Source organism: Porites lutea, chromosome 3 (assembly GCF_958299795.1).
Source record: "Porites lutea chromosome 3, jaPorLute2.1, whole genome shotgun sequence".
Taxonomy (NCBI): Eukaryota; Metazoa; Cnidaria; class Anthozoa; order Scleractinia; family Poritidae; genus Porites; species Porites lutea.
In genome coordinates this window covers 17,259,963-17,287,462 of record NC_133203.1, presented here as the reverse complement: position 1 = coordinate 17,287,462, position 27,500 = coordinate 17,259,963, and the positions used below count along the sequence as shown (strand labels likewise).

At 39.9% G+C, this 27,500-nt stretch overlaps 2 protein-coding genes and 1 long non-coding RNA gene across 3 annotated transcripts in view; all 3 read left to right on the top strand.

Annotated features, from left to right (window-relative positions):
* Positions 1–1,771, top strand: part of LOC140931718 (uncharacterized) — a 2,050-nt gene extending 279 nt beyond the window's left edge. The window contains exons 2-6 of the mRNA XM_073381477.1: positions 264–452; positions 699–810; positions 977–1,141; positions 1,395–1,553; positions 1,643–1,771. Of these exons, the coding sequence (XP_073237578.1) occupies positions 264–452; positions 699–810; positions 977–1,141; positions 1,395–1,553; positions 1,643–1,771 (754 nt within the window). The remainder of the gene's footprint in view (positions 1–263; positions 453–698; positions 811–976; positions 1,142–1,394; positions 1,554–1,642) is intronic.
* Positions 1,772–4,634: 2,863 nt separating this feature from the next.
* LOC140929444 (uncharacterized) lies at positions 4,635–12,068 on the top strand. Its single transcript, XR_012164726.1, has 3 exons — positions 4,635–4,858; positions 5,024–5,098; positions 11,731–12,068. It is a non-coding gene; the product is annotated as an uncharacterized lncRNA (long non-coding RNA).
* A 4,182-nt stretch (positions 12,069–16,250) lies between these two features.
* LOC140931717 (uncharacterized) lies at positions 16,251–17,267 on the top strand. Its single transcript, XM_073381476.1, has one exon. The coding sequence runs from the start codon at positions 16,251–16,253 to the stop codon at positions 17,265–17,267; it is 1,017 nt and encodes a 338-aa protein (XP_073237577.1).
* Positions 17,268–27,500: the final 10,233 nt, after the last annotated feature.

The following is a 27,500-nucleotide window of genomic DNA, read 5'->3' as shown; positions in this document are numbered from 1 at the left end:
CTTATACTCCTTTCTTTAAATCTGAAAAAAGTTCAAAAAACCAAACTGGATAATAAATAAATTGTAAGCCAAGTCATATATTTAAATCACAACAATTTGTATGTGCATGGGTCGGGGAAGGATTCTTGTGATTGAGTTTGTGTGTGTGTGAAGGCATGGGGGGAGGAATTGCAAAGGGTACGACATGTTTTAAGTTTAAATTTTAACTAGTCACAGTTCCGTTCTGTTATAAAATGTCTATAGCTTATTGTATTGTTTTGCAGTAAAAAGATGCAGGACAGCTTGACATCAACAAATGGTGTTGTATTTATTGATGACCCAGACATCAATAAACCTTTTGGGGAGTTCCTTCTACAAGTACAGGGCAGATTGTTGTCTGGGTCTAAGAAAGAGGGCATGAGTGCATCACGAGCTGGGGTTTTACTGTCATCTAATTCCCCAGAAATATCACGGTATGTTTTGCACCCGGTCAGTACAGTTTAATATTTTTAAAAATTTATATTAAATGTCAATTTTAATTTTATATAAATTAGCTCCACTGCATGTATTTGTACCTACAAATTCAGAGAGGCCAATGTAAAGGGTGTCAATGCACTAGATTCTTGCACAGTTGTTAAACATTTTGTGGTCTAAAGTCGTATATTATAATGCATGATGATCAATGTTTAATGATACAGATCAACATGTTTTGTTTTTAGAATCGTTGGGCGTGTGGTTTGTTTCAATTACACCGGCCCTAGAGAAGGCGTGCAAGCACATGACAGCTGGATAATGGAGAATTCCCTGATACCTCACATGCAGGAAAATAAGGTATCATCAGAAAATAGTTATGTTCCAGGCTTGTGCCATTGTTGATTATTTCATCTTTCACAAATATTTACTAGTTGGAAAGTAGATGCAGTTTGACTATTTAATAGTAACAACAGTGACTATTTAATTTTTTATTACTCTTATTCCTTTTTACCATTAAATTAAGGGCCTTTTCCTGGCATGGGCAGTGATGTACCTGGACATTTGGAAGAGGATCTACTCTGAGGCCTCTGGTATTATAATGTCCATACTGTCAAGAGTTTTTGAACAAGCTCAGTCACAACAGAGATGGCTGAAAGGTGTCACCTCTGTTGTTTTAGCGAACACAATGGTAAGTTAAGTTCGTATGTTGTGATCGTCCAGGTGAGAGTAGTTCTGAAAAGAACTGTTGTTGGTGACTGACGTTTCGACAACCTGAGCGGAAGTCATCTTCAGAGTCAAGTGAATAGTGTTTGTCATTCGATGATCAATGTTTAATGATACAGATCAACAAAACATTGACTGACAAACACTTTTAATTCACTTGACTCTGAAGATGACTTTTTCTTTTTTTAATGTGTTTTATTGTTTTATCCCTTATTTAGATTAGATTATCGATAGGAAGACCTGCGGAAACTGGCAATGTCATCTCATATTTGATATACGACACCTTATCAGAAGATACACATAAGGCCAGTGAGTTGACACCTCTTCAGAAATTAGATAGAAGTATTCTCTCTGCAGTCAAGTCTGATGAAAAAAGTGTAAGTATTGGATTAAAAATTTAGACTGTTATTACAACAGTCAATGCTATTTAAACAGTCAACTAATGGCGAGTGAATGTGAATTCAAGGTCCTCACTTGGTTGCATCCTGGAGTAAATGTGGTTGACAAAACAGGGAGGAAAGTACCTGGAGTGGCAATAAAGAGCACCACTATTGATGGCTTTGCCAGTGTCTCCCACACAGTAAGCTCTCAATGATTGTTTACCTCTTTTGCCTTAATCTTGTAGCACAACTTAACTTAGTGTAGCTATCCAACAAACATTTTTCACAAGTTAGTTAGCTCTGTACATGTATTGTGCCCAAATTCAATTCCCACAACTTTGTTTGCAAATGTAATCAACGGTTTGGTTGTGATGTCTTTTAACGTTAAAAGGAGGACCAGCGTTACAGTTCAAAGAAATTCTCACTGTCTGGTTGGACATTCAACTTGTCAAAAAAGTTTGTTGGGTAATTGCTGCACCAAGGCACCTTGCCCTGTAATATTTGGTGTACACTGTTTGAGACCAGGGAATGGAATGTTTTACTCCTTATGTTAATAAATTAATACTTCAGATCATATTGTTGAGAAAAATGTGTTTCTTACATTTAAAATCTGACTCCTCTGGCACTCTAAATGCACACCTAAACCTTAAGTTAAAATTGCAATGTATTGTTCCTGAAATAGATGCAGTTAAGTTTGAAGAGACAGGAATTGGTGGGTTGGAACTTGATGCAGCAGAAGGAAGAGCAGTAGTGGAGCTTGAAACAGGGGAGTTGACAGTAACAGTACATGTAGCAGTGGTGGGTAGTGGTGACGATTTCCACAAGCCAAGACAACATGACAACAAATGAATGTGGAGACACACATAGCGGGACTTCAGTTGTTTACCACCAGTAATAGTCCGGCAGTTCTTCACCACACATGAGAATGTGCCATTCACTTGCTTCAAATGGACAATGCCATTTTCAGCAAAGGTGTCCGGCATGCCACAAACAGCATAGCTGGTTTCGGATACTCTGATGACTTGAGGGACACCAAGCACCTTGGCATGATTGACTGCATCAAGCATTTTCCCATGGACATCACTACCCCCTGGATATTCAGAAACTTGCTGGGGAGATAAATGGTATTCTTTGACTGCAGCTACTGCATTTTTTACTTCATCAAGATGTTTACATGAGAATTTGTTCATCTCCTCCTGACCAGATGCTGCTGTAACTGAACGAAAGCTCTTGCATGAGCTGTAATAACAGAGTCTACTGGTGTCAGAAACAAGACAAAAACAACGGTCATCCCTACTGGTGACTTTCATGGAATATAGGTTGTTTCCACCAAATGTACATACTTTCACTGCACTTGGATTGTCCAGTTTTCTCCTTTTGCGGCTGACAGTTTCAGAAACGTACCTCCCACCAAGGAAAAAGTTGCACTGGTCACAATTCGGAGGTTTCCGAAAAGTTGAGTATGTGGCACTACAACGAGGACATTTGCCAGTCCCTCTGGCAGTCCATTTCTCCTTTACAGCAGACATCACCTACAATGCAGCGAAGATATAATCCAACAAAAATTTTCACAAAAGTCGAGTCAGTACTGTTATCAGGATATTTTTCACATCCGCACAAAATTCCCACCGACGAGTGATGCACATATGGCCAAAGCTCTAAAATAAACCTTTCACTCGCAACAAGAATGTCGAATGGACTCTCTTAATTACCGATTACTCCTAGTTCCTTATCAGTTAACTTCAATTTATAAAGGTCAAGTAAATCGGATGTTTTCATTTATCGGTGGTCATTTCAACGGACTATGAGCAATTTTAATACGCATCTTAATACACATCTTCTAGCCGCAATGACTACTTTGTACGAGATCTTCGAGGCCAAGATGACACAGAGACACAAACTCATAAGCATATTTAGAACACTTACTTTTTACACAACACAAGAGCAACCATAAATCATCCAGATTGAAGACTTACACACTTCCGCCCAGAAATGTCACGCGTGCGTGAGTGTGAGGTATCGGGGCTTGTAGTGAGCATATGCGGCGACTTACAATTGATGACGGTAGTGTAATTGTATTCGAACCAATGAAATGCTTTGCTACGCTTGCTACGGCGTCTACCTGTTTAGCCAATGAGAGACTACGTTCAGCGAGGCACTGTTGTATTGAAGAAATTGCGTGAGTGAAACTTGAGTAAAACCAAAACCAAAACACGATTTGCGTTTACTTGCGAATTTGATTGGCTGAGAAAACAATGCCTCCTCGCTGATTGGTAGAGCTATTTTAAAGAGCCAATCAGAAAGACGAACCAAAACCAAAACCAAACCAATTCCTCAATTACTTTCGACAGTCAAGTGAAAACCGCTCTAGTGTTCAATAACTTGATAATTTGGCAATACTTACATTATTTGGTTTCCTTTTAATTGAAATTTGTTGTCTAGAGAAAGCTGTGTTGGGAAAGTAACAGAGCTCTCGACATTTTAAGTAATTATACATTTATTAAACAGTTATTGATTTATTAATATCTATTGCAGAAAAACGACGTAATGCGCATGCACAGGCCTTCAGGTATGAAGATAAGCCGAAAAAAAGCTGCCGATCGATAAGTCAAAAAATAATATAGCTTTTTTTGCATGCTGAGAGACACTGTGTATTTGGCTATACAAATAGCAAAATGTTTATTATATTAGCCATATATATTCAAGTGTGAGCTCGATCAATGTATAAACTTTTTTATTCTTTGTTATCGAACAATCTGCTCAGCTTCGTGAAATAGATTGTGACATCAATGAAATGGTGTAATAACTGATATTAAGAGAAATGTTTAAAGGTTATTGAAAAGCTGGCATTTTAGAGGTGTATGACAGCTCTCTATTAAATGGCGGTTTTTAATCTCTTTCCCAACAAATGAAAATCGGGATACTACGCAGGCCACATTGTCGAGTAGGTCGCTGTTAGAGTAGCATGAAATGCGCTGGGAAATAACAGAAAGTGTTATGAAAGAATCAGCAGCAGAACTTGCTAATGCACTAGTCATTTGTTTCCTCCGCCCCCCCACCCCCGCGACATTCGGGGACTTTGTCGGGCAATAGCGGGGGAATTACTGCAGCTTTGCGATGATTTTATGCCCAGACCCCCAGGGACTTTACCTCAAATTTGCCTGACCTAAAATACCCCCGGGAAACCCCGGGGGAATTTTCAAAAACAAAGCGCTCACGAGGAGACTGTGTGCAAAGGATTCTGGGTGCATTCCTCACAAGCAGCGATCCATCATGGCTACCAGAGAGGATAGCGTGACGAAGTAAGTGTCAACAATCCTTTTATATCCTTATGTAAATAAATGCATCCATTGATAAGCCTAATCGCATTTGAAAGAAAACACTTTGACCTTTGTCCAGAGACTATATTTACGCTTTTTTGTTGCGCGAATTCCGTTTAATATGTGATTTCACTTTCATCACTCTAGATGGAAAGCTTTTTTTTCAAATGCTGGAATAAAGGACAGAGCTGAGGAGTATGCTAAGCTTTTCGTCGATAATCGGTAAGTACACAATACAACAAATACACTTTTTGGAAGAATTAATCGTTATATCTTCTCAGCCTACCTTTTTTTGCAAGGCTTCAGTTTCTAAAATTTTATGAAAGAGCAAATTCTGATATTCCAATACAGTATAAACACCAGGCTGAGATTTTGCAAAAAAGCACATTTTTTTATTAAGAACAAAACCAGCCTGGAAATATAAGGTGTTCTTTTAGAATGGAAAAGCAGAAAAATACAGATAATCAAGCATTGTTTTTATCTAGTATTAAGTCTGATTTTCTTTATTGCTGGCTAAAATTTAATATATAATGTATGAACATTAAATATGTCAGTATGTGTACTTATTCTTTTATATTGAACCTCAACTTACAAATAATGCTTAGTTTTCTTTCAATTTTTTTTTTCACCTCTTTCAACCTCAAAATGATTTATTTCTAGCCAAAGATAATAATAATTATTTTTGAGGGGGGAAGGGGGGATTTTGGACCTTCCTGAGGTCACGGGTTTCTTAACAGTTGATCTGATGTTTTTTTTTTAACGTCTTCTTAAGTATTGCAGAGGATGTGCTTGATGATATTAACAAAGAGAGCATCCGTGAAATTGGAATAACTGCTGTGGGAGACATTCTGTTCATTTTAAAACATATTAAGGTACAGTACATACTTATTAAAGAACTGTATTAGATGTTTGTCATTATTAGATGTTGTATCATATCATTTTTTTTATCCTGATTATGTTTCATGGGCCATTCTGCAGTTTTGTGCCTTTTTATTATATTAGAAAATTACCCAGAACTCCCATGATGATGTACATTTGTTTCTTGCTTGGTGTGACAGGTTCTGTGTTCTAGTGCATTAACTCTGTCTCCATAAAGAATCACATTGCCATACTAATCCGTTAGTGGTTGTTCCCTAGTGTAATTAAATATTTTTTTGTGTTCTGATTACTTTCATTGTGTTATTTCAAAATAAACCATACCCCTACCATGAAGGGAATTTGATAAAGGATCCCCCATCCCTCTGGAATTTCTAAGTGACAAATGTAGTGTTTGTATGAAAATTTGGATGTTTACCCCCTGGAAAATCAAGATTTTGACCCTCCCCACCCTCTGCAATTTCCAATTCTCTCTGTAGTGGGGGTATGGAATATTGTTGTTTTGAATTTCACATTTACATTTTAAAAAAGGGTTTCTTTTTCGTTGTTTGTATTGCTTTTCTTAATTACTTCTCTAGCAACCAGGATGCAAATTTTGGGGTGCTCAAAGTCTGAAAAAGGAGTAAAAGTGAAAGTTATTTTTAAAGATAAGACTTCAATTGAATGCTCATTTTTATCTTGACCATTATTTTATCAGCTTGCTAGAAATTCGTCATCCAGTTTAGCTGAATCCAGGTCATCTGAGGGTGTGAGTACTTCTTCAAGTACAATTGCAAGATCCCACCAATCTACAATTCTTGTGAACAATGGTAGTTTAACGATTGGCCCTGAGTTGCAGGCAAGTTGCTCTTCAAAACAATTTTTTTTTCTCAAATTTAACGTGAAGGTCTTACCCCATTTTAAAGGGTATATAGTTTGACAGGGAAGGTCCAAAAACCTGTCAGTCATGCCGATTAGATCCTTTTGCTCTTTGTCCAACCCATTTTCTGCTATAGAAATGTCCTATACCTGTAATGCACTATATAAAGCAAAGTGCATAAAATGCCAAAATTTTAGCAAAAAAAATGTCATTTCACTATTTAATCCCAAACCCTTTATACCATGACTGTTGGCGGTATCTTTATCTTGAAGTCTCCTCGCCAACATTACTGTCGAAACTGTACATATCCATGCCAATCAATAAAATGGTAATTCTTGTGCAAAACTAACAATCTCCGGCTCAGAGAATGTTTCATTAAGTATTACCTGTGAAGATCAATCTGTGAGGACCATAATAATAATATTATTATAGTAGAAACCCTCACAGCCTTTCACGAATCCTGCGATGTGTTGGCTCCTGTCAGCTGGTACATTGCAAAAACATAAAAATAAATAAGTATCCTTATGGATTCAAAGGAAGTAATTGGTAATGGCTTCCTACTAAAACAACTATAGACTACAGTACCAGTTCTTGCTTTCTATAAGTCAAATAGCAGAACTCGTTTTCTGGTCTCCTTTCTAGGTTATGCCTGAGCAGAAGACATTTGTAACAGTTAAGATTGACGAGAAGGAAATTCAAGAGAAGAGTAAGATATATGACACCTCAAAGATTGACCCTGATCATAAGATGTTCAATTACTATACAGAACTCAACAAAGCAGCCTTTAAACTAGCTTTAGATGACCCTGGTATGGTAAATGACAAACAAAAACAATGCGATTTGGCACGCCAGATGTTACACAATAGTGGGTACAATTACAAGAAAAAGACAAGCAGATCGAAGCAATTTGGAGAGAGTGCTGGAGCACAGAAGAGAGAGTATCTAAGTGACTCGCTTAAAGTAAAAAGACTACAAGAGATTCAAGAAGACTTAACTGATACTGATACACAAATGGGACTTCTGACCAGGCAGCGCGAAAAACATATCAATGTGAAACAGTTTGGCCAGGCTGCGACCTTAACAGAACAGATTTCGCAATTGAGGGCAAAAAAAAGAAAACTACAGGAAGAATTCACCATGCTTCAGACCAAGAGAAGAAAATGTGAAAAGCAAAATGCAAAGACAAAATCCTTGAACACAAGTCATGCAAAAATCACAAGTTTCCTTCCCCAAGTTTCCAATAAGAAGCCAGAGCATGTTGATGGCCAACAACCTACTGTGGTAGGTCCTTTAGTTGCCAAGATAACACCAAACAGTTCTTGTAGACTACCAGACCCCTCTGATGCGCTCAGACATGGCAGTATAGCAGTAAAGAAAACCTGTACACCATCAGTCAGCAGTTCTTGTATACAACTGGACCCCCTGATGCCCTCCAACAAGGCATGGGTTCCGTTGAAGCAGCAAAGAAAACCTCTACACCATCAGCTAAACAACCAGACCCCCCTGATGGCCTTCAACATGCCATGGAATCAGATGAGGCACCCTTTACACCACCGGAGGTTTCTCAGATTCCTGGAGATAATAACCAAACTTGCGATGACTCTCATTTTTTACCATAGACGCTGCTGGCAAATACTCAACATTCGTGGCTTTAACAAGGTCAACATCGGGGGAATGTGGCCTCTTGTCGAGTTGAAAACTCATTATATATATCAAAACTTAACATGTTTACTCTCGTTGAATTTGTTAGTTTTAGAACAAGATATTGCCAGCAGCATCATTCTGTTAGTTGCAAAGAATGTTACGTTCTGATTGAAATTGCAAACTATATTCAGGACAAAGGAATTGTCAAAGTTTCAGACCTGTACCACAAATTCTTTCCTAGTAACAAATACAAATCGGACAAAGCTGTTAGGAGACTGATTCAGCTACCAGTTGCAATATTTGCACTTGAAAGGTCCTTGGGTTCTCAACTTCATGTAACTGAGTACTGCCCGTCGGTTGATTACAAGCGACTGATGCACTGGATTAACAAGCTGGTTGCCCCTGAACAGGTTCCAGGGTTAGATAAAAACACTCTCACAGCACTTTGTAAACTACATCCAGTGACAAGGACCGAACACTTCTCAAGTTTGCTGTATGCGAGGCAGCTGGACTTACATCACAACAGGCTCGGAAGGTTTATGGAATTGGATCATACAAGGACCTGAGTAGAAAGGTACGTCTGGCTCTTCAAGAAGCAGCAGAGATTAGACAATCCGTTATTGAGCTTGCAGAGATTGAAGACAAAGCCTTGATGAGGTCCCTTAGGTTAGAAGATATCATTAATGAAGAAGGGGAGGACAATGTCGACTTCGACGTTGAAGCGTGTGAAATAATGCCAACTGATGATGTATGTGATGATAGCAATGTGGAAGATGTTGAGCCTCCAGATCTTACTAATCCCAGTGAAAATGCTGACACATCCAGCAGAAAGCATGATCCCCATGCCAGTGGCGAATCTACTGTTGGAGTAGCTACCACACCCAGTGGCACGAGTAATTCATTTAATCCGGATGCTATTAACAAAACAGCAATAGCAAACCCAGCACCACAGCTAGCCACCACACCCAGCGGCCCGAATAATTCATATGATCCGGATGCTATTAGCAAAACAGCAATATTAGCAAATCCAGCACCATCCAATGATGTTCTGTTAAGCTGGTTGAGGGACCATGACTTAAATTGGTTTGCCTTTTTTGAGGAGGTCAGTCAATACTTGCGGAACTATACTTCTGAAGTGCTCAATCAGGTGATTTTTGACTTCACAGACCACTTGCCTTCAAGTGATCTTACAATCGATGAAGAAATGCATGTTGAGGTGTCACGTCAAGCTTTCTTGGAGGTGCAAAGGAGGCGTTCCCTAGATGGCCCAGAAACTGAAGCAGATTCTGACAATGATGAAGATCAACACTGGGAAGGAGTGGAAATTACGGATGTGCTTGGGGAGGAAACGCTAAGGAAAATACAATCTGAAAGGTTGCGCATTAAGCGGCGAGCAGAGAGAAAAATGGCTGAAGAAATAGCCAAAACATGCATTCTTAAACGTAGAATCCCTCCATCAGCAAGTCGGTTACAGAAAAAGTTTCCCACGATTGGAAAGGACATGGAGGAATTTGTAGGAAGCAAAAAAGTTGGAGCAGATGCATTGAGGAGAACTGGTCTTTTGACTTTCCATGGGGAAAGGAGACGTGGAAAGAAAGTAACTTATAAGTCTATACAAGCCCATCTTGAAGAGAAATATGGTACGAAAATTGGTTACGGAAGCATAGTACAGCTTTGTTACGCCCGGAACAAGAGGCATCTCTCCTCTAAACGATACCAGAATGTGGCCAAGATAACATGCAGGCGGGCTCGAAAGGGGTTCTCCGTTCGAATAAATCCGGATGCACACTGGAGTTGTGCTTTATATAGAGGGCTTGATTATATTCAACTGAAGGAAGGCAGCAACAAAGTTCTTTTAAACCGTGACGACCAGTCTGGGTTTAGACTTGACACAACGTATGATCATAAGCACTCTAAAACTATAACTCTCACTAACAGGCCAGCCCTGACAACACGAACGGACTTTGTTAATGATTACCCGTCAGTGATCCAAACCACTTCTTACCTCTTTATGGAAACTGACACCAGCAAGCAGGCATGTGTGGGCGTTGTTAAGCCCCACTTCACTTATCCAAAGAATGCAGCTCAGCATGCGGCTGATTTGGAATTCCTGCAGAATTCACCAGATCTCCAACCATGGATGGCAAACAGGCCCATAGATTGCATTCGCGTCGATGGAGCAAGTGACGAAGGCCCAAGCCATGTAGAAGTTCAGTTTCACTGGACAGAGCGACATGTAAAACATGCTAAGGTTGCTACTCTTGTGACGTCCCGTCACAGCGGAGGGTCATACTTAAACCGAGTGGAATTAATGAAGGGTGGGCTTTCTCAAGCACATGCCAACCTTTTTATTCTGTCAACTCTTAGTGGAAGCAATTATGGCCGTGGTGGACTAGACAAGGTAAAGCTCAAGCAAAATTTGGAAATTGCCACTGAGGTGTACATTGACCGCGTCCAAGGGTCTAGCTGTTGTGGAAGCCCAGTTCAACTCTTCAAGGGGGCAGAGTCTGATATGTCACGCCGCCAAAAGCTACTCACCTTTCTCAAAGGCAACAAGAAGGACAAACAGCTACTTAAAACCAGCGATCCAGACCTTCACAGGTATTTTCAAGAAATCTGGGATGTACGCAACCGGCACATGAGCAAGACTGTACATGCAATTACATCTTTCATTTAACTCTCTGTGGGGAACCTGGATGTATTCATCCGCGATGCAAGAATGGTGAAACCAGCTGTGAAATGAAATGGTATGAAGGTGGACCCTCAGTTACCTGGTTGCCAATTCCTGTCCCTGACCTGAAAAGGCCTGGAAGCTTTATGAAGCCCGAAGACCTGCTGTGTACTGATAACTGTGAACACAGAATGATGTCACCACCTAGCGTAAAGTTAAAGGCTGCAGCTAAAACTAACAGTGAGTAATGTGATAATATACTTAGTAGCCGATAATTTCAATGGCCATTCAGTCAATCAGTCTCCTTCTATTACCCCCAAGGTACTCCAGTAGAAGAGCTGGCTGAGAAACTTCTGTTGCCTGCCCAAGAGGTGGAGTGGCATCTGGATCACTACCGTGGTATAAATGAAAGACGGAAACAAGCGGCACAAACTAGAAAGAACAAGCAGAAGAACAACTCAGGTATGTCATCATTCTTTTAATCTGGTTCAGATGTACTAAAATTTTCACTTCTAATGCCTTGGGTTCCTTTTTCCTTATCTTGCAGATGATCCTATTATTGGTTCTTGTATTGTGTGCAGCAACAAGGCAGACCTTGCTTGTTCAGCCGCATGTAGCAACACATACTCTCTAGACTGCCTTGGGTTAAAACACCCTCCACCCATGGAATGGGTTTGTCCCGAGTGTCAGGGTATGTACCACACATTTCCATGAAAATCAGTATCAGACAACCAAACAAGGAACACAATATTAAAATGTCTTTAATATCAACATTTATTAAGACACAACACTATTAATTTGCAGATGAAGGGGTCTTATACTGTTTATGTAACCAAGGCGAGTATGGCCTGATGGTTGGCTGCGATGGAGCAGAATGCAGCGTAGAGTGGTTCCATCTTCAGTGCGTGGGTCTTAAAGGGGAAACCCAAAGCCAAGAAGTGGTTCTGCCCTCTGTGCAATTGATGCTTTAATGTTGTTTTTCTCTTTGAGTATACATACACAACAAGAGGATTTGATACATTCATGTGTGACCATAAAGGCCGGCATACACTATACAAACACTGTGCAAGTGATGCCTTAATGTTGTTTTTCTGTTGAAAAATACACAAGAAGAGGATTTGATACATTCATGTGTGACCATAAAGGCCGGCATACACTACACAAACACTGCGCAAGTGATGCTTTAATGTTGTTTTTCTGTTTGATAATACACTAGGGAACAGGTACCAGGGACTGGTCTCAGGGACCAGTGAGGGGACGAGACCCTGAAGCAAAGTTTGTGGTGTGTACACGTTTACGAGAAGCAATTCCCTGCGACTAGTCCAACCTAATTAGCCCAATTTAAAACGGCCCTTGACAAAACTCTTGTTTGGTGACTTAAATTTCTACATAATGACGTAAGCAGTTTCATGGGACTAGTCCCAAGGACGTGGCCCCTAGTGTATTAAAATACTCTGAATTTCTCGTCATGTGCGCGTTCTACCAATGTACTTTCTTTGTCCCTCAAATGCTCAAATGCCTTTTAAACCCCCGTAAAGTAGCAATGTTGTTGCCAACTGAAATTTGCACTTCCTTCTGAAAAGGCGAGCTAGCTTATAGCTATCTTGAATTTATCTTCCTAATAATTTTGCAATCACAATTTCCTAAATCTTAGCCCCTTACTAAAAGTGCTTAAAACAAAATGTAGTACATATGCCCCGTTTTGTGACAGCCACCTATGTGGCCAGGTTTCTCTCGACAAGAACGAGTTCAAGAGGAGATACCAAACAACTGTGTTTGTTGCTGGCATGGCTCACGATTTTCAAGTCTTCTCTCAGCTTATTGGTTATTCTCTCACACTATTTGTCTGATTAAAAAGCTATACTCCAAACAACCTCAGTGGTAAGTAGTTTAAGCTGGTTGAAACATTCCTAATAGTTGTTGTTTCTCAAAATGTATTTAGCGCAGAAATAGACAATCTCTTCTTTTACAAGGTCTTTCAGCTAGCCCCGGGGGGTGGTGGTTTTGCAAAGAAATTCTGCCCTGGTGGGTGGTGGAATTCCCCATAATTAGCATCGCTTGTTTGCAAATTCCCCCGCTATGTCGCGGGGGTGGGGGAGCGGGGGAAACAAATGACTAGTGCATAAAGGGATTCAACATCACCAGGAAATGGACAATGCTATTTCGGCTTGCAAGCTAAAACAAAGGGCTGATTATTTGGTCGAAAGCAGTAACGTGAGTCAAAAGAGAATGAGTTATTCCACTCGGCAAAAGACCTAGCAACAGCCAGCAGAGTAACTTTAAAGGCCGCACACAAATCTAACCTTGCCACTACTAATTCACAAAATAAATTGCTGCAAGTAGCCATAAAGGCAACTGATGCAGCGGGTATCTGCTGGAGGAAAAACGTAAGGAAAATTGTTTCGGACAGTTGTGCGAACCTAGTTGCAAAAATGTCACCAACAAAGAAGCAAGAAATTGAGGAAATGTTAATGTACACATTTAAGTGTATTAGCGACTTCAAAGAAAACACGCAAGCCATTGTTACTGAACACACTGAAATGTTTTTAAAAGAACTTGAATTAGATAAATTGCAATTAATTAACTGTGAACAGCGAATGGTTCACATGAGTGTAGAACTGGCAAAAAAGGAAGAAAAAATCTCAAATCTTGGGAGAGCATTGCAGGCTTCAAAAGAAGATCACAAAGATATGCCAGAGGTGTTGGTCAGGCTAACCAACCTCTTCAATGATGGTTATGTGGACACAAAGTTTGAGACATTTTTGAACGATCTAGTAAACAGTGAAGGGGAAAGGTACTAACACTTGGAGTTCAACCACCAAGTCGCTATTTGCTATGCTTCTTGACTATGGTGGCCTAATGGCTTGTGAGCTAGTGGCTAAGAACTTTGGTGGGCCTTCTGTAAGCTCCGTTTACAGGGAAGACAGACGTGAAAAGGCCGTTGCTGAGTCGTTAACTAGCGGTAGCTTCAAAGATGCAAAAGTGTTTTATGAGAAACTTGGTTATAAAGGCCTTTTTTCTCTTGCCGTTGATGCGACAGCTACTGCGCAAATCTTTTGATGTCGTGGAAATAGAATAACTGGTTATGCAAAAAATAAAGAAGTGAGGGTAAATTCTGCACAAGACATCATTGACTGTGTAAAAGACCAAAAATACGAGAAAGCATGCTAGGCGTATGCTTTTCTACTGGTTCCACTTCAGCCGTTTATTCCATCATTTACTTCAGCAGTACAACATGTGATAAAGGGAGAAACAGCCGATACTGTTGATACTTGGATGCGCAATTCTAGAGCTTGGGTTGGAGAATCTGGGATAAATATCTTAGGGCTTGCAGCAGATGGAGATAGCAAGATACGAAAATACTTTCACATTCGTTGCCACGGTGCTGGAAACAAGGAACATGGTTTGTCTCTAGAAGCAACTGATTTTACGTTTCTTGCGCCATTGGAAAAAATAAATAATGACAATTACATACCCGAACTTATGTTTCCAGATCAGTTGCATATGATAAAAAAATGGCGAAATCAGTTGCTGAATACCAGACGCCTTTTAGTTATGGGGCAAAAATGTGCTGTGTTGGAGCACATGAGTCAAGTGTTCCAAAATTATCGTTTGGCGACGGGACTATGGCAAACAGACGTTTGGGTGAAGGATAAGCAGAACGTTGATGTGGCCTTAAGGCTTCTTCATCCTCGTGTGAGATCATGTCTTTTGAATTTTGACGACAACGAAAACAGTTGCAACCAGGGTATATTTGAAAATTGGACAGAAAATGCGTAATGCTTACGCATGCAACAACTTGACAATAGCCGAAAGGATTGAAGAAGCGTGGATGCTGGTGGTTTTTCTTAGGCTGTGGAGGCAATGGTTAAAAATTGAAAAGCACAACGTCAACAGTAACTTTATCAGCGATCAGCGATGGCCCTGATGAAAACAAAATTCTTGATCCAGATGAGATCGAGAGTCTGTCAGCAGAAGATACTTTGGCAACTGTTTTATTAAATGATAGGGAACAAGCCACGAGAAACGACCTCATCACATTGCTGCCTCTACTAGCCAAGTAACTTCAGCATGTTCTGAATCCTGACAAGAGAACTTCATTTCTCTTCAAGAGCCAAACCATAGAATCGCAATTTCCGCACAACAGCACAAATAATGTCCACATTCAGAGCGACGATTCTCCCGAAATGGAGAACGGATGTTTTATGAGTCAAATGAGTCAATGAGTCATGAACCTTAAGTCAACAGGTCAGATCAGCGGTTTTTCTTAAAGATCGGGGGCGCTTTCCATTCAACCCAAAAGTCCAGAAATTTCGGTTGGTTCATCAAATGGAACGGACCATTTTGGTTTGCTCTGCCCGGAATATTCGGGACCAGCTTTGAGGGTGGTCCACTGTGACCGGTCTGGTCATTTCGGTCGGTCGGACCGTAATGTCCCTTTCCATTTGCGAAATTGTTTTCCCCAGTACCGCTCTTTTCTATCCTGCTTACAAGAACAAGTAGCCTAATGGAAAGTGAAGTGCTGTGAGTAAAGCATGACATCTCAAATAGTTTGAATAGGTTGCAATTTTTTTCGATTTTTTATATTTGCCATTAACAGTGTCAAATGACTGACGCAACAGGACACGTAGGTGAAAATAAGTGTTGGTAATCAAGGAACAATTGTATAAACGTCCATGAGAATCAGGGTATTATTTGTCTGAAACCTGTCGACGATATTTAAAGGGACTGGTTCACGATAATGTGCATGTGTGAGTTCTGACAGTAGCTGATTGTTTTTAAACCAATCGGAAGCGTGTTAGATGCAGGCAAGTAAAGTTACGAAATTCAAATTCATTGTTCAGGACGCGAGAGTATTCTTTGCTACTCCTCAGATAGAATTCTCAGCGTTTTTTTCCTACTTCGTCGCACTAAGAGATTTTTCCTTTTCGGGATATTGAAGTTAAGTAGATTTTCTAGCTCTGTGGCATAAACTATCCCGATCCCTCATCAAATAAGTCCCTTTTGGCACAAATAGCACAGAAGCGCGCGCATCGTAGGATGCATGCAAACAAAACAAACTTGGCATAATGTAGGTGATGATTATTAAATTGGCCTAAAAAGGGTCTGATCATCGTGCCGTGTTTTGATTATTTTTCAGTTAAGTTTATACAAACCAAATAACGCAAAAAAAAAAGTTGTTTCTCAAATCGATAGAATTCTGTATATTGAAAACTGAATAGGAATTTTTCGTTTTGTCGCTTTTGAAGGGATCTCTTGTGATGTTCCCAGCTGTTATTCTACCCTTAATGTTTCCTAATACAGCCTTTCTTTCGTCCAAGAGTATGCCAAAAGGAAAGAAACCCAAGAAAGCCCATTGCTGTGTTGGAGGATGTAATAATGATGACTGGTATCCTGATAACTATAAGTATCACTCACATGTGACAACTATGGAGTTTTCCAATTTTACCACATCTGCTTCAAAACGAGCTATATGGATAAGGAATGTTCAGAAAGGTCGACTAGACTTTTTTGATCCTAAACCTGGAACATTTATTTGTGCAAATCATTTTAAAGATGGTAAGCCAACTCCTGAAAATCCTTATCAAACAGAATTTATGACAAAACTGTCAAATGAACATGGAAGCACACCAAAGAAAAGGGAAAAACCAACTGAGAGGACAACTCCAGCTTCAGAGACATTTCAGTCAGAACAGGAGCTTTCTGATCTAGATTTCCATTACTTATCTGAAGGTTCTGAATCAGAGCCTGAAACTGCACATCCAGATTTTACATTTGAACTTGTTGCGACAGAGGGAATGGTCAGTTTTTATAAAGGACTTCCAGACTCGAGGACTTTTGAGTTGCTCTATGGTTATCTTAGACCAAAGGCAAAAAATATGAATTACTGGAAAGGAGAAGCTCAGGTCCGAAAAGAGAGGCAAAGTAACAATGCTGCCAGGTCTCTTGCAGCTATCTTTGATGAATTTAAGAGAGCTGGTGCAGAGACACCCTCTGTAAAGAGAGGACCAAAGAGGAAGCTTCAGTTAGAAGAGGAACTTCTTTTGACTTTAATGAGGCTGAGACTTTTGTTTGTTGATTTGGCCTTTAGATTCAAGGTTTCTCATTCCTTAGTCACTCAAATTTTTTCTACCTGGGTTAGGTTTACGTCACGAGAGCTAAACTGGATGATTATGTGGCCAAGTAGAGGACAAATTCAGTTGGAGCTTCCAGAGGCCTTTCGAAAAATCTATCCAAAAGTTCGGTGCATTATTGATTGCACTGAAGTTTTTACAGAAACCCCAAGTGCTCTTGACATCCAAGCTACCATAACAGGCCAGAGCTCCGATTTTAAGTACTAGGCGACTTTGAAAGACGCGTGCTTCACATATTTGTGGCGGATTAGAATGCCGGCTTGGTCAGAGGCCCTTTGTTTAAAACATGGCGGGATACTCGCAGCTTAAGGCAAGCATGTGCCTTGTAGCTGTCAACATAATGCTTTTTAATTACATTGTCATAATTAACAAAACCCGATCCATGTTTGATTGAAAGTAATTGTACAAATCTGGTACCAGACAAACCGCTTTTAAAAAAACAAAAACACAAAACTAGTTTATGGTTATTTCTCATTAATTTCACTTATCAAAACAAATATTTACTTTTATCAGTTTTCCCGTTTCTTTCAAAACATCCTTCACTTCCGGGCGTTTCACTGTAGTCAATGAAAGACGCGTTTTATCGGTCTTCTTTTTCGCGGGAATATCAAAATTTCCATCTTTCAAAACGCGATGAACCAAAGCTTGCAGCATACCAAAGCGCCAAAGGCACACGATGCAGTCCCGGTGTTTTCTGAGCACCCGTTAAAAATATTGAACGCCAAAACTATCAAGTTTTGGTACAGCGAGAGGCAGCTACTTTGTGTACCCAAAGGTAAGTGCATGGACAGGCTATCGAAAGAAAATAAAAGGGGTGGTTGCCCAATGGATAGCAGGCCTAACTACGCAAAATAAATGTCTCATTGCATCCTTGTCTGCGAGGTTAGGACTAAATTTACACTCTAGAATACATTACACAACTCAATCAGCTACACTTTGCAGGTAGAATTGGTGATCAGTCTTGCCAATTTATATTTCTAAGGGACGTTCGTCGTACAAAGGCTTAACGCGCGGGGGTTTTTAGTTAATGACTGACATAACAGTTTCGTCACAATCGACCCAGTTAGAATGCGATAATGTGCGCGTGAACTTTGCCTACAACTGGCAATAAGCTGAATAAACCGGAAGCTGAACACCATGAATAAGTTACTAAATTACATCGCTCAGGTTCTTTTTCTTTTTTTTTCAAGTACCGGAGGGGTTTTTCGTGCATTCTGTTGCGCAGATTGGCAGTGATATACCGAGCATCAGACAGGTAACTCACCGAAGCCACCATTTTACTCTTCTTCTACCAAACAGTTTTCCTGCAATGGTTTTAGTACTGGTCCCATTGCCGAAACCTTGCACGAGCAAGATACGGTAATCGAGAGTCGAGAATCGAGAATCGATATTGTACTCGGGACAAGAAAAGGTTGCCATCCAAGGAACAATTGATGCAATGCAAGAGCTTCAAGGTGCTGAGAATCGCCAATTCTGGATTAAAAGCAGTGAAGGAACTCCTGAGAAGCGTCCAAATTATAAATGAACTTTGGAGGCCAGTTAGCCACGGTGATTGTCGCACCACGCATAAAGTAGAATAAATTTGTTAGCCTGGTCTTGTCTTTGCCACAAATCACGTAAAACTATAAAGAAGGTACCACTATGGACTCTGGAAAATGAAAATTCAATAATACTATGGTTGACGACTGACAGTTAAGAAGAGAGACAACCTTCACCTCAGAATCTTGGGCGCGCCGCCTGTAAGTTCTGAGGGAGAGGGAAGTCCCATAATTTGGCCTATTTCAAAAACAAATGACACTACAAAAATAACCTACAATTATAATTTCAAAAGAGAGACTACCATCACCTCAGAATCTTGGGCGCGCCGCCTGTAAGCTCTGAGGGAGAGGGAAGCCCCATAATTTGGCCTATTTCAAAACAAATGACAAAACAAAGATGACCTACAATAATAATTTGGATAATGACCGACATTTCAAAAGAGAGACTACCATCACCTCAGAATCTTGGGCGCACCGCCTGTAAGCTCTGAGGGAGAGGGTAGCCCCATAATTTGGCCTATTTCAAAAACAAATGACAGTACAAAAACAACCTACAAAAATAATTTGTATTATGACTGACATTTTAAAAGAAAGACTACCTTCACCTCTGAATCTTGGGCGCGCCGCCTGTAAGCTCTGAGGGAGAGTGTAGTCCTATAATTTGGCCTATGACACTACAAAAATCACATACAAAAATTGTTTGGATTATGACCGACATTTCAAAAGAGAGACTACCTTCACCTCAGAATCTTGGGCGCGCCGCCTGTAAGCTCTGAGGGAGAGGGTAGCCCTATAATTTGGTCTATTAAGTAAAAAGCAAGTAACAATACAAAGGTAACCTGAAATAATAATTTTTGGATTATGATTGACATTTCAAGGAGGCTAAAATGACTGATATAGAAACCATACTGTATCTGTGACGTTGATTATACAGATTGCCCAAGCGAACACGAAGATGTTGAAGTGGAAGCTAGAATATCTGGAGTAATCCAGCGTCTTGGGCTCCTTCTAGCGAATAAGATTTTGGCGGAATTTTGACAGTGCTTGGCACTTTTTGGAGAGTGATTTGCCACTGGAGGCACATCGACGCTTACATTGTCTTAAGCCAGAGAAAAAAGACTTGAATCCTTCGCCGTTTGATAAAAAAGGTCGTCCATTGAATCAGATAATTGGTCTTGCTGTTCCTCAAGGAGATGTGAAGTAGAGCTCGAGCTCTCGCATTCGTTTTCTCTGGCGACTATAAAATGTGCATTGTTGACGGCTTTTCTCAAATGTTCAAATAGAGAAAATTTAAAAATTTCTTTGGTCAGGGTCTTTTCCACGCCGAGTTCCTTCCAAACCGGAAAAAAGATGTGCCAGCAGAGAGTGTATTCCTACTTGTGGCTCCACAGTAAAAACTTGATACGCCGACTCGCTGTTTTCGCTTCGAAGGTCACCAATGTTGACACGGCATACTACTCTTGACAGAAGTTAAATAAGCCATCGGAGCACTATTTTCTTAAAAGAAAGCACTTGAAAAACCATTGAAAGCGTATCAAGCCTATTTGAATCCAAATGCGGCGAGAAAACTGTAGTTATCAATTGCGAAGCCAGAGGCGCGAAGATCGACTTCCAAATTTTCAATCGACCGTGAAATGAATTTATAATACCCAAATAGTCTGATCAAATTTCGCATTTCCTTGAGATGTCTGGTTCGTTTAATCAGAAGTACAAATTTTCTTGACAGGCAATGTGTCCGGCGCTCTCCAAAGGTGTCTGGAGGAATGCTTAAAACTAATTACCTTGTCTGTTATTGGAAACCGATTTGTGGTGATTGCTGTGGAGATTAGGCCTCCTCCTGCGCGCACTAAAATCGGGGCTCTGGCCTGTTATGCTCCGGTCTGATTGTAAACATAATTCAATAATGAAGTTTCTGGTTGCAGTCACTCCAAACGGAGCACCGTGCTATGTGTCACCATGCTACGGAGGAAGGGCAACTGATAAATTTATTGTTAAAGACTGTGGTTTCTTAAGTTTTGTGGAACCATAGGACCAGATTATGGCTGATAGGGCTTTCAAGATAAAAGACGAACTGTTGTTACGCAATGCTTACCTTTGCATTCCACCCAGTACCAAAGCTGGTTCACAAATGGTCCCAAGAGAAGTACAGGAAACATCTAGGACAGCTAACGTTAGGATATATGTTGAGCAGGCAATTGGGCGATTGAAAAGGTACAATGTCCTCAAGAATGAACTTCCAATCAACTTTCTCCCATTATGTGATGACTTAGTGCAAGTTGTTTGTGCCCTTACATGCTTACAAGACCCACTGTGTGTGTGAGTGGACTGTGATACATGTACTGTAAAAGACACTGAGAATTAGTTCATCTTGTTTAATACCCTTGTGGTATTTTTACTTAGAACTCGGTGACAAAGCCATACAACTTTAACAACATGGCAAGAATTAAGATACAGTAAAATCAATTTTAGGGTTAGTGTCCATTTTCTAGACCAAATGCAAATATGGATGCTACTGTTTTCTGCCCTCAACAGAATTAAATGACTTTTATCTTAAAGATCAAGTAAAGGTAAATCAGGGTGTAGAGTTGTTAGGCTAGTCTACTATCTAATGTGAAACATTAAGGTGAGCATCTACCTAAATGTCCCTGGTAACCATGAAAATGAACGCCAATAGGTCATCAAGGATCCACCAGAGAGGTTAGATCAAGCTCCCTATCCACAAAATCTAAAAGGCAAGCTTGACAAAACAACTCTTGATCATCCTCGATGTGAGTGATCTGTGCACACACAAAATGGAACCATGCTCCACAATGGTCACAGCATATGCTATTGTCAGGGGAATTCTCTGGGAGCTCCTCTCCCTCTAAAATGACTTTCTCACATGTGGGGCAAAAATATATATTCCTCAAGCCTAATAGGACCTTCGCCATGTAAGACTTAAAAAAATACATCAAGCTTTGGAATGATCTTGTCCCAAAATGAATCATCAAAATGTATCAGTTCTACATGTAGTTTCTTTGTTGTCCACACAACGAAGTTCAACTTTGATAACGATTTTGCAGCCATAACATCAGTCACTTGAAAGAAATACTTGTGACTTCTTTTCAGCTGAATCACTCCATCCCTCTGCTCCAGGAAATCTGTTTGTTCTCAGGCCTCACTGACGCACAAGTCTCGAATGGAATATGGGCACTTAATTTCCAATGCAGTTGTACCACAGCATGAACATGTCATAATCCTATCAGGACTGGCCCCAATGTAGGGTTTGTCTTTAAGAACACAAAGTCCACTCTTTGTTAACTTGCAGTTTTGGTGCTGTGAAAGAGCCCTGGCATAAAATTCATTATATGCCTCGTTTTCTTTTTCTTTTCCCCACCTGACTGATGGGATGTGGTCAATGTTCTGCGATCCAAGAACTAGTTTTGAAACAAGAGGAGTTGTTGGTGGTTTGACAGAACCTCGAGCTTTTGCAAGGGAGTCAACTTTTGTGCTTACATCTTTTAAGTTCGATGCAGTTATCCGTCCTTTTCTGTGCCTGATCCAAGAAAATGAGTCACTTTGGCCCTTGGTTTCTCGCTTAATTTGGGAAACCTCCATTGCACTTAAGGGGATAGCTTCCAAAAATTTATTTACAACGTCCTGTTCACTCTCACTACCATCTAATGATGCAGTAAAATTCTCTGCAAATTTAGTCAGTTCTAAAGGTCTGTCCATTTGATTGTGCTTTTCTGCCTCTACACTTTTGAAAATTTGCGCATTTGGCCTGATCTGTTTGTACCCATCCGAGAATCCCTTTTTCACCTCATCAGTCACGTTCCTTTCCCCCTCTTTCCTTGGATCAAAATGTCTCCATTCATCTATAATAATTCCTTCATTTTCTTCATTTCCAGTTGTTCTCTTGTCTTTTCTGATTCGCATGTCTATTATCTTTCCTGGCTGCACATCTCTCCTGGTTGATACATTCCATCCGCAAGGGACTGATGTACATGATGGATCTGTATAACCATGGGTGAATGCATATTCCATCTTGTAAAGCGATGCAATTATGTGGTTGCATGTTGCACTCGTGCCAGCAATGCATGTGCACCAACCACACAAGACAGTTCCATCTTTCTTGAGGGCTACCCAGACTTCTCTTGGGACCTCTCTGATGCGCTGCGATGGAGTTACCTTGCATTGCAACACACACTTTCCATCCTTGTTGTCTGCATAGAGGATGGTACCGAAAGTTACTTTTCCAGCAATAATAAGCTTTTTCATCCTTGTATTTCCCAATGTAATCTGAGTCAAACTCTTTGTTTGACAGAATATAAGCAAATATCTTGCCAAGGTCCACTGGTGGCCATTTTGTCATGTCATCCACTCATGTAGTGTCACTGGATTTAGGATCTGATAGATCGTACTTGCGTAGTCTGTCCTGGAATTCCCTTTGCAAACTGGCCAAGTCTTGCTCTTGGGAAACTTGGACTGGAAGCTTCATTTCAAAGGCAGAAAAAGCTCTTGCGACCAGTTCTACCTTCCGGCCAGTTGTTGACAATCCCCTTAAACTTAGCTAGTCCTTGAGGTTTCCCATGGACAAATCCAGAAAATCTTCATACATTTCCATCTGAATGAAGCATTGAATGCAATTAGGACAATGTTTACAGCACAGTAAAAAAGATCCACGAACTACAACCTGACTATGACATCAGAGTTAATCACTTTAAGTTAAAAAATATATATTTAAAACGCAATGAGATGCGATTTTCTAAGGCACTAAATTGATTTCAGTGACTTTTCAGAAAAGCTTAGATATCATACCTTCAATATCCCGAAAAGGAAAAATCTCTTAGTGCGACGAAGTACGAAAAAAACGCTGACAATTGCCGGTGAGTCGGGCACGTGACAAAAATTTTAAGAGATTTGTATGAAGCTTGGTAACCGCGCCAAAATTTCCTTGCCTACTCGTCAAAATGGTGTCGAAAACCGTGATAAGGTCTATTGAACATAAATTTCAAATGCTTATCAGCAAATAAACAAATTGATTCCCGTTGCATCGGTTCAGTGTTCACCAAAACAAATGTTATCGAGTAGAACACATAAAGAAACTAGATTATAAACAGAATATTCAGGCAATAATTTATTTTGAAAACATCAATTCTTAAACATGTACAATCGTAAAGCAAAGATACAAGGAACATTCCAAGTGTACCAGATCGTTGAAGATCGTGCGGCCTGTTGCAGTATAACTACTGGTCGGAGTCAAATCAAATCAAAGTTGAATGAACTCACGCCTTCAATCACTTTCTAAGTGTCATGTATTCTTTTCGTAAGCCACACACTACTCCTAGAACCATACCAGATCGATCGGTTAAGCTTCTCTATCTCCAAAGACTCTTGAGAACGTCGGGTTGTCGGACGACCACGATGCTCTTCTGAATCTCCATGATCAAAACATTATTTTCTGTGTCTTCTTAAAACGTAACCAGTCAAACAACAGAACCACACGTTAATCACTACTACTGAAGTATAACTGGTAGTTTTGAAAACGAAGCACTCGAAAACAAAGACCGAAGCATGAAGCACCCTAGATCGAAAATGAAGACCCCTAAATCTCGAAAACGAAGCACCCTAGATCGAAAACTAAGCACCCAAAACTCGAAAATGAAGCACCCTAGATCGAAAACGAAGACCCCTAAATCTCGAAAACGAAGCACTTAAAACTCGAAAACGAAGCACCCAAAACTCCAGAACGAAGCACCCTAGATCGAAAACGAAGCACCCAAAAGCTCGACACCGGTCTTATAAACACAAGACCAATGCTAATACAGCAGGAATCAAGCACGATAACGAATCAAATGCAGTTAAAATCTACTCAAGTTGTAAATGCATTTCCGCCGCTGCGTGGGAGGCCTGGTGGGAGGCCATGTTTTGGACGTGATCAGAAAATCGAGAACGCCCAAACTATTTCTAGAATGTTACTGTATTGCCAGTAAAAGCCAGTTAAATTCGCAAGATTGAGTCGATGATAGAGAGCTTTAGATTCTAAGGCGAGTACAAGATTTTCTTAGTACTAAGTGGTGCTCGTGCATGAACCAGCGTCATTTTGGCGGGAAAACGTGGTAGCCGTCGTCATTATCAGTCTTAACGATGATATCGAAGCGGCGAAAACAAGCGAACAAATGTTAGAAGTTTGATAATTTTGCGATCGGGAGGGGGCGTAACCTCCCGCATATCCAATATGTTAGACTGCAAAACAATTGTTTTTTTTTCTCAAAATCAGTAAAGAAGTCGGTAAAGCGTGGCGTAAGAGTAATACCCGGGAGCCTCACACTTCGTTTTCAGCCTCGTTTCAGACCTTTTGTGTTACTGTTTACGTGTATTTGAATATGCCAAAATCTGCTGACGGACAGTTTTGAAGTCTACATAAACATGTATGTGTACCGAAAAAATGCATATTAAGGTAAGCAAGCATAGCGAGACCAATAATAAAATTAATACAGTATATCCTATCTAGAAAAGTTCAGTTAAACAGTTGGCAGGCTCTTATAAAACCTTGGGATGGATTTTGTGGACCTTTGGAGGTGCGGACGCATCCGCTGCCTCCACCTGATTCAGGTGCTTCGTTTTCGAGTTTTGGGGTCTTCGTTTTTCGAGATTTGGGTGCTTCGTTTTCGAGATTTAGGTGCTTCGTTTTCGATCTAGGGTGCTTCGTTTTCGAGATTTGGGTGCTTCGTACTTCGGTCTTCATTTTGGAGTGCTTCGTTTTCAAAACTACCAAGTATAACTAGGCCAGCCAAAGCGACAAATTTTCAATGATTGTAGCAGTAATGGCGATTACGAATTTAGTGTCGACCCAACAAATTTATTCTGAAGAGACAAACAGCGCGCATGTACATAACCGTGATCGCGTCCCTTTAAGCTGCAATGAATACAAAAAAGCCTAGCTGAATACAAATTGGCTAAAACACCGAATTTATTTACTGTACAGTTCCAGGAATTGCTTCGAATTGTTCGAATATTCTGAGAAACGTATCGGTTCAATTCACAAGAATTTTTTACCTTCACTTGCATTCATAGGCTTTCCACTCGAAATAGGATTCCACCGCCTTTAGTTTTGCACCGCCCCTTTTCGACAGTCGAGTGTTCTTTAGCATATAAACAGTATTTACTTTTCTCTTTTAGAGCGTAATTATGAGTGTGCTGCGAAGCCACTATAACAAAACGCGCGGTGGTTTGGGTTGGGTCTGTGCAACCAGAATGTACCGTTCCATTGAGCACGTGAAGTTTCCGAAATTTCAAACCAGAATTTTTGTTGAATGGAAAGCACCCTGGACCTGCTGAGTTCCAACCCAAAATGGCAGACAAATCAGCGACGTGTGAGGTGAGTGAAATCCTTGTCCATCTGATAAGACATGCTTATTTTATGCCCAAAGGCTTTTAAGACATTCAAATTTTAAGTCAGGGCATTGTTTTATCGGATTTTTCTGGTCTTCCAGTTGAAAGAAATCCTTTTTTCAAGGCATTGTTTTGTGGTATAGATTTTAATTACAGTATTAACACATTTCATTCACTAATATTGCTATCGAGTAAGCTTAATTTCCATTTGAAACAACACAAAAGACTTGACAAAAGGAAGCACAATAGCTTTGTATTGTTGACACCTGACTTCCTTCGACACTTCCTTCAAAGTAATACGAATTTGATCGAGGCATAATCAGTTAAAGATTAACTGTTTGGGCGCATGATTAAGTTGCAGTTTACGCCGTCCAAGGTATCCAATTTTAATTCAATTCCACTCTCCAAGGAAATTCTAATTAGTCGTAAGTTTGAGAACGCCCAGTACTTTAAAAGCTATTCATTTTGGCTTTTTCTTTGTGTGTGTGCGAAATGTTACAAAAAAATAAAATTGGCAAGTTTGTCTGTGCGTTCATTATTTTGTAAGTGTACAGTGGCTTTAAAACCATGAAAACTAGTTTTCATATTTTGCCATAACGATAAGTACACCTTGATACAAATTTAATCACAAGCTCTTAAATTCTTTTGATATAAGCTTACAGGAAAAATCAATGCTTAACCATGAAATCCTGGGGCTTGCTTTTCTCTTCTTTTTTTGCAATATTATTATTGATTATGTAAATTCTTGATGATCTAGCTGTTATGGGATCTTGCCCCTTTTACATATCTTTCTTCTAGCTTGCTTGATTTGTTATGTTAGTGTGCCATTTGAGTGAAATGACGAGATGAATAAATATGACATTTGTCTATTTTCCATTTTACAGGACAAACCTGTACATGTAGTTGATTTGACTGAGAGCCCAGTTAAGAAATTCAAGCCCAGTTTGAGTTCTCATTACCCTTCTGATGAGGCAAGAAAGAAAAGTATGCTTTTCCCATCAATTCCAGATGCCATGTCAGAAGCTGTGGTAAATGTAACCCTAGAAGGTTATATAGGTCATATGGGGGTATAGCCCCTTTTATAGATCCAATCCATATGGACTTTGTCAAGTTGATTTGTCATTTATTTTCCTGTGCCGTCAAATGGAAATGACAATCATCAATTTTCCATCCGACAGAATATACCTGTAGTTGATTTGACTCAAAGCCCAGTTAAGAACCTCAAACCAAGTTTCAGTCCTCAAGAATGTTCTGATGAGGTAAGAAAATAAAATATAATAAATTATCTTGTTAAGTCCTGATGTGCTGTTGATTAGTTTAAACAGAAACTGAGGTGGCTTGAATATCTTAAAGGTTTCACTTGTCGGTGTTTTTGTACATTTAATCTTTGGACTGTGTTTGTTGACAAGTTATCTGAATGTCTAACCAAACAAAACTTCCCTTCAGTTAAAAAAATGTTCAGTTGTGTAAGCTTTGATTATATATCACAATTATTCAGAAATAGTGAAATTTTGTAATTAGTTAA

Coding starts and splice junctions, on each gene's coding strand:
- LOC140931717 (XM_073381476.1), top strand. CDS start 16,251: ATGCCAAAAGGAAAGAAACCCAAGAAAGCCCATTGCTGTGTTGGAGGA.